General features: G+C 39.5%; 1 protein-coding gene across 5 annotated transcripts in view; it reads right to left on the bottom strand.

The window, feature by feature from the left end:
* Nucleotides 1-8,252, bottom strand: part of ZNF565 (zinc finger protein 565) — a 32,172-nt gene extending 23,920 nt beyond the window's left edge. For 2 of the 5 annotated variants that reach the window (XM_079908511.1, XM_079908510.1), the window contains exon 1: nucleotides 7,847-8,252. Coding sequence is in view for 2 of the 5 variants with exons in the window: in XM_079908509.1 (XP_079764635.1) it covers nucleotides 3,218-3,332 (115 nt within the window). In the remaining 3 variants the exon portion in view is untranslated. Of the gene's footprint in view, nucleotides 1-3,217; nucleotides 4,636-7,846 lie in introns of those variants that run through there. The other 3 variants (XM_079908509.1, XM_079908508.1, XM_079908512.1) reach the window with 2 other exon arrangements.
* Between the last annotated feature and the right edge of the window lie 10 nt (nucleotides 8,253-8,262).

Consider the following 8,262-nt stretch of genomic DNA (forward strand, 5'->3'; position numbering starts at 1 on the left):
CTTTAACATATTCTCTGGTGCACTGAAATAGCTTCATTATCAAAAACATCCTGTGAATGACCAATTTTCAAGACAGTGCAATTTCCAGTTTAAGTGAGTCAGTGAGCACAAAGCAGAATGCATGGTGTCAGATACGTAGCCAGTTTCTTCTCCATTAAATTACCCATTAAAAAATTTGGGGATGGGATCTTTGCAAAATTTGAATACTTTTTTTTTTTTTTTGCGGTACGCGGGCCTCTCACTGCTGTGGCCTCTCCCGTTGCGGAGCACCGGCTCCGGACGCGCAGGCTCAGCGGCCATGGCTCACGGGCCCAGCCACTCCGCGGCATGCGGGATCCTCCCAGACCGGGGCACGAACCCGTGTCCCCCGCATCGGCAGGCGGACTCTCAACCACTGTGCCACCAGGGAAGCCCTGAATACTTTTTTATTCATCATTTTCAGTGTTGTATCATTACAGTATTTTCCTTGTTCTGGTTAACTCTCTGTAAGCATATGTTTATTAGCTGAATAATATTCCATCATATGAATGTAATATGTGATAGAAACTTCCTCTTTTAACTCCCTGTTGTTGGGCACAAATTTTGCACATCTCAAAGGTTATTATTACCGGGCACTACTGTCTTTGATTGCAGTTCTAAATTTTTAAGGGTCATGAATCTCTTTGAAAATCTTATGAAATCATAAAACTCCTTTCAAGAAAAAAATCAAATAAATAAGTATCTGCAAGGACTTCCCTGGTGGTCCAGTGGCTGAGACTCCGGCTCCCAATGCAGGAGGCCCGGGTTCAATCCCTGGTCTGGGATGCATGCCACAACTAAGAGTTCATATGCCACAACTAAGAGGCCCGAATGGCATAACTAAGATGCCACAACTATGAGCCTGCAAGCCGCAGTGAGGATCCCGCATGCTGCAACTAAGACCCAGCGCAGCCAAAATAAATAAATAAATAAGTATTTAAAAAAGAAGTATCTGCAAAAGCTGCATAAAATTTCATGGCGTCTGCAGAGCCCTGAAGTCTAAGGGTGGGAGCCTGGACCTTCTTTAAAAACCCTGCTGTAACCACTTATTTACAAACACCAAGTACTACTAGCTAATATTCTTTTTTTTGTTTTTTCCATAACTTATCGAAAGAACAACATGGATTTGGCTGAAAACAAATTTAAGACCCCAAACCTAAAATGTCCCATATCAAATTAGTTCTGGTTACTGAAACAAACTTTTATCCCAGATTTGTGAATCTAGACTTCTGATATAGGTCCCAATCACATTCTTACTCCTAAAAGCCAGAACAGCAGAAGGCCTTGTTCATCAACCCAGACTGTGAAAATCAAAAATATTAATAACAAGTGTTACATGATCCAGGGTATCTGTGTACAATTATGCAGGGGCCATTGTTCATGAATCAACAAATCACAACCCTCCAAAAGATGTAGATCTATGCCAACAGAGCCCTTTGCTGCATAAATGGTATAAAGGAGAAACTGAATAATTTGACAATAAAAAAAGGAACATCAGGAAACTAGCTGTACTAGACATTAAAATGTACTGTAAAGTCTCTATAATTAAAACAGTGTGGTAGTAGTGCATAAATAGACAAACCAACCAGTGGAACAGAACAGAAGGCCTAGAAATAGAACCAAGTATCAATATGTATGGACATTTAGTATATGATAGAGATGGCATTTCAAGTCAGTGGGGCAAAGATAAAATTCTTAATAAATGGTGCTGGGAAAACTGGATAGCCATTTAGAAAATATAAAATTAAATCCATACCCCATTCCATACACAAAATTAAACTCCAAATGGATCAGGGTGCTAGATGTAAAAGATGAAATCATACAGTTATTAGAAGATAACACATGTAAATTCCCCTTTAATCCTGAGATTGAGAAAGGCTTTCTAACTCCAGAAGCAATAAAGGAAAACATTGGTAATTTGACTACATAAAAATAAAAATATTCAACGACAAAGAACACCATAAACAAAGTCAAAAGACAACTGTCAAACTGGAAGAAAATACTTGCACCATACAACACAGATGAGGAACTAATATTCCTAATGTGTAAAGAATTCTTAAACATTGTGACAAAGCACCAAAAACAAACAAACAACAAACAAAAAAACCCCATGAAAGTAAACAGGAAAAAGAGATGGACAATTCACACAGAAAAAAGATGTAAAAAAGGCCCTTAAGGATATGTATGCAAAGATGTCTATCAACATAGTACTGGAAGTCCTAGCCAGAGCAGTTGCACAAGAAAAAGAAATAAAAGGCTTCCAAATTGGAAAGGAAGAAGTAAACTTATCTCTGTTCACAGATGACATAATCTTATATATAGAAAACCCTAAAGATTACACACACACACACACACACACACACACACACACACACACACACACACACAACCTGTCAGAACTAAAAAATGAATTCAGCAAAGTTGCAGGATACAAAATCAACACACAAAAATCAGTTGAATTTCTATATAGACTAACAATGAACAATCAGAAAAGAAAATTTTAAAAAACAAATCCATTTATGATAGTATCAAAAAGAACAAAATACTTAGGAATAAACTAAGGAAGCAAAAGACTTAACACATTGATAACTACAAAGATTGCTGAAAGAAATGAAAGAAGACATAAATAAATGGAAAGATATCCTGTGTTCAAGACTTGGAATACTTAATATTGTTAAGATGCTGTCACGGACTTAGAATTGTGTGTGTCCTCCCCGCCCCATTCATATGTTGGAAGCCCTAACCCCTAATGTCACTGTATTTGGAGATAGGGCCGTTATGGAAGTAATTACATTTAAATGACATCATAAGGGTGGGGGCCTGATATGATAGCAGTAGTGTCCCTATAAGAAGAGATGCCAGAGAGCTCACTCTCTCTCTGCCATGCGAGGACTCAGTGAGAAGGTGGCACCTTGATCTCAGACTTCCAACCTCCATAACTGTGAGAAAATAAATTTCTGTTGTTTAAGCCACCCAGTCTATGGTATTTTGTTATGGAAGCTTGAGCTGACCAAGACAGATGGCAATACTACCTAAAGTAACATACAGATTCAATGCAATCCTTATGAAAACCCCAATGATTTTTTGAAAAAATGGAAAAATCCATCCTAAAATTCACACAGAATCTCAAGGGACCCCAAATAGCCAAAACAATCTTACTCTCACAATTCTTGATTTCAAAACTTACTACAAAACTTACCAAAGATGGTAATCAAAACAGTGTGGTGGGCTTCCCTGGTGGCGGAGTGGTTGAGAGTCCGCCTGCCGATGCAGGGGACGTGGGTTCGTGCCCCTGGTCCGGGAAGATCCCACATGCCGTGGAGCGGCTAGGCCCGTGAGCCATGGCTGCTGAGCCTGCGTGTCCGGAGCCTGTGCTCCGCAACGGGAGAGGCCACAACAGTGAGAGGCCGCGTGCCGCAAAAGAACAAAACAAAACAAAAAACAAACAAACAAACAAACAAAAAACAGTGTGGTACTAACAAAAAGACAGATATTTAGACCAATGAAATAGAAATCCTCACATATATGGTCAAATAATTTTCAGCAATGGAGTCAAGACTATTTGATAGGGGAAAGGACAGTCTTTTCAACAAATGGTGCTGGGAAAACTGGATATCCACATGCAAAAGAATAAAGTTGGACCTGTACCTAATACTACACTAAAAAATTAACTCAAAATGGATCAAAGATCTAAACATAAGAGCTAAAACTATAAAACTCTTAGAAGAAAACATAGGGGAAAATCTTCATAACACTAGATTTAGCAATTATTTCGTGGATATGACAACGAAAGCACAGGCAACAAAAGAAAAAAATGTGTTGTAGACTTCATCAAAATAAAAAACTTTTGTGCATCAAAGGATACTGTCAACAGAGTGAAAGTACAATCCATGGAATGGGAATATTTGCAAATCATGTGTTTTATAAGGGATTACTATTCAGAGTATATAAAGAACTCCTAGAACACAACAACAAAAAACAAACAAACCCCGGTGGCCTCGTGGTTAGGATTCCAGGCTTTCACTGCCATGGCCCAGGTTCAATTCCTGGTCGGGGAACTGAGATCCTGCACGCTGCACAGTGCAGCCAAAAGAAAAGGGGGGGAGGGGCAAAGGATATTTCTCCAAAGATATACAAATGGCCAACAAACAACGTGAAAAGATTTCCTACATCACTAATAATTAAAGGAATGCAAATCAAAACCCATAATGAGATACCACTTCACACTCATTAGGATGGCTGTTATAAAAAAAGCAGAAAATAACAAGCATTGGCAAGGATGTAAAGAAATCAGAACCCTTGTTCACTGCCAGTGGGAATGTAAAATAGTGCATCTGTTGTAGAAAATGGTATGGTGATTCCTCAAAAAATTAAACATATCATGTGATCCAGCAATTCAACTTCTGGATATATACTCCAAAGAAGTGAAAGCAGGGACATGAACAGATATTCGAAAACCCATGTTCAGAGCAGCATTATTCACAATAGCGAAAAGGTGTTAGCAACCCAAGTGCCCACTGATAAATTAATAAACAGAATGTGGTATACATGTACAATGGAAAATTATTCAGACTTAAAAAGGAAGGAAATTCTGACATATGCTACAACATGGATGAATCCTGAAGATATTGTGCTCAGTGAAATAAGTCAGTCATAAAAGGACAAACACTGTATGATTCCACTTACGTGAGGTACCTAGAATATTCTAATTCATAGAGGTAAAAAGCAGAATGGTGGTTTCAAGGGGCTGGAGGAAGGGGCAAAGGGAATTATTGTTTGATGGGTACAGAGTTTCGGTCTTTGAAGATGAAAAAAGTTCTGGAGATGAATGGTGGCGATGGCTGCACAAGGCAAATGGAGTTAATGTTACTGAACAGCATAATTAAAATGGTAAATTTTATGTTATGTATATTTAACCATAAAAACCCCCAACAAACTGAGATTGGTTGGTTACCTATAATGGGTGATTGGGCACAGTGTGGAAAGAATGGGGGAATGGAATTGGGAGAGAAGGAATGATGGAGGAGTAACTGAGTAGATCTTCTGGTCTAATTCTAACTTTCAGAACCATGTTAATGTTTCACATACTCAAAAAATAATTAAAATCAACCAGGATGTGTGTTTGGGAGCCCCAAATAAAATACAAACAGTAACAAATGAACCTATATTACAAATGAGTAATATTACTATACAGATGGGTGTAGGGAAAACTGTATTTTTATTTATTTTATTTTTGGGGGGGCGGTACTGTATTTTTACTATGAACTGTAAGACTAAATACAAAAAGAACTATATGGGGTTTGGGGATATGTGTTAGAACTACTTTCTACAAGACTGAGCAAATAAATAAATGTACTGTGGTTAATGAGAGCCGAGTTTTTCACTGTCAGAGAAAGGAGTTACAGAAAAGGAAATGGAGATGTCTAGAAGAAGCCCTGTGGTATTGAACTGGAATTGGAGATATCATATGACATCATGGATCATCTGTATAGGTATACATACAGATAGATACAGATGTGTGGGTACAGATGCATATATTTCATATCTGAGAAAGTCAAGAAGCAAAGACATCCCAGTAGCAACGAGCACATCTAATCTCGGTTTCTAAATATAATTTTCTAATAAAAGGAGCCAGTGATCCCTGGGAAATTTGCTGATTCCAGGACTAAGGCTGGGAAAGTACAGTATCAACCTGGAACATCCTGTGGTGCAGGAAAATAAAGAAGTACTAAATAAATAAATAAATAAAGGGGATATGTTGAAAGGATACAGGAACCAATCCAAAGGGTTTCCCAGTGGCCAAATATGGGACAATTCGAGCAATAAAATAGTGATAGTAATGGATTATAACCTATAGTATTAAAAAATCCAGACTATACTTATATAAGTTAGTAAATCAATTAAATGGGGAGAAGGAAAATCTATTTGTGACAGAATTATAATTAATAAATGTAGAAGGAATAACAGAATCCGAAAAAAAAAATCAACGTTTGGCAAATACCTGGTAATAAATTTTCAGGCAGGAATTATCAATGGATGTAGTAGGTGGAAGTAGGATGAAAAACAGCATAATTTTATAGACCTAAAGTATTTCTCCTTGAGACACATTAATTATAATGGAAAGAGTGACTTTGCTGTGGAGAAACCTGGCAAATAAAGTTAACACCACCAATAATGAGACAAATTAATCTCATGTGTCTCCTGATAAGATGCACTGAGAATACATCACTTCTGGGGTAGTCTTGCCTCAACTGCATAATCCAAATTTAATTATGAGGAAGTATCAGACAACCTCAAATTGAGGAACATTCTACATTGCAGAATTTACAAAATAAACGGCCAGTTCATCTCAAAAGTGTCAAGGTCATGAAAGACAAAGATTGAGTAACCGTTCCAGATAAAAGAAGACTAAGGAGAGTTACCAACTTAATTGCAACATATGATCCTGGATTGGATCCATGTCCAGAAACAGGACACTAAGGGACACTGATGAAATCTGAATAAGGTTTGTAGATTGGTTATTTATCAGCGTTAATCTCCTGGCTTTGATAGAGAAGCTGGGTTAAGAGTATTTGGGAATTCTATTTTTGCAACAGTTTTAAGTCTAAAGCTAATTAAAAATGAAAAGTTTAAAAACATTTAGATTAACATTAGGTGTATAGGGAGTATGGAAGGTATGGGCCTTTCAGTTCACCTCCATAGCACTCAGTAATTTACTCCATGGCAAACACTGGACACCAGTTCACTTGGGGGTGGGTGGTGGTGTGTGTCTTTGTTAGGCAAGAAGTTTCAGAAGAAGGAAGGAAAAGCACGTGTTAAAAAAAAAAAAGCCCCAAATGGGGTCATGTGCCCCCATAACAGCAAACAAGACAATTCCAGTTTCAATCTCTCTCAAGAAAATGTGCTCCTAAATAAAAACTCAACAAACAAACAAACAAAAGAAAATGTGCTCTTTAAACAATCAATCTGAAATTTCCTGATTAGCACTAGTGAGGTAATCTGCATGATAAGACCCCTGCCATTCCCTTCCCCTAAAAGATGTCCCGGCCTAAAACAATCCTTTCTTTTCTTTTGCTAATAACTTCCTTGCACCACTTCCCTACTGCCTATAAAAACCTTCCATTTTGTCCAACTCCTTGGAGTCTCTCTCTACTTGGTAGATGGGATGCTGGCTGATTCATGAATTGTTGAATAAAGCCAATTAATCTTCACATTTATTTGGCTAAATTTTTTTTTAACACACATCACGAATAATAAGAAGGGTTTCAGGGAAAGAAGAAAAACTGATACACGAAGAACTTGGCTTTTGGATGTTCAATAATAATTCTTTTCTTCTCTTCTCAATACGTCTCTTGGAGAAGAGTCAAGGAAAAGCAATCATGACGGACCAGGGCATTTTTAAAGGGTCATCGCCCGACCCTCCCACACAGGGGAGGGAGAGCAGAGAAGACTGGACATCATGCCCAATTTCGGTGTTACAGGGAAAGGCTGAGGTTATCACTGTCCAGGGCCAAAATCTGTCAGAGTACTGGAGTCAGAGGCACCTCACACCCACACACTTGGTGCTGAACAAATGGTCAATGTCACACAAACACATATCCACTCTTAGGACACACAATGAAACACGATCATAGACACCTCCACAGCTTTATACACAGCCACAATCTCACACCCACTAAGGCACACACAGTCGCACAATCTACTCACCACCATGACACACAAAGACACATGCAGAATTGTGCATTTTCAGCCCGCTCACGCCAGCGCGCAAAAACCCAAGGCTCTCTGGACACGCCCTGTCCCCGCCCCGGACTCCCAGACCCCTCACCTTCTGCCTCCCCGTGGTCGCGTCCGGGGCCCTGCGAAGCTAACGACCTCGCCACGACGTCAAGAGAGACGTAACGCTGGGCCGCTGTGGACTCTGGGAAATGTAGTCCAGAGCCAGACCAGCTACAGAGAAGATGGCGTCCTCATACCTCAGAGTACGGGCTTGGCCCGTTTGACGCTGCCCTCGGGAGGCTTCAAAGACGGGGTGGGGTTCCGGCTCCAAACCTTCCACCAGGCTTGAGCTGATCTTCCTCCAAGGTAAAAGTACTCACCCTGAGAGCATCATAATCACAGGAAGAGGCCGCCAAGTTCGCGTGGGAAAGACAGACGGAGAGACATAGAATGTCGACCAGCAAAGCCTTAAGGGAAATGTAGTCCAAGGCCGGAAAATCGGCGTTGCTGTAGATAGAAGGTAAT

Source organism: Stenella coeruleoalba (genome assembly GCF_951394435.1).
Source record: "Stenella coeruleoalba genome assembly, chromosome: 20".
In the NCBI taxonomy this organism is placed as follows: domain Eukaryota; kingdom Metazoa; phylum Chordata; class Mammalia; order Artiodactyla; family Delphinidae; genus Stenella; species Stenella coeruleoalba.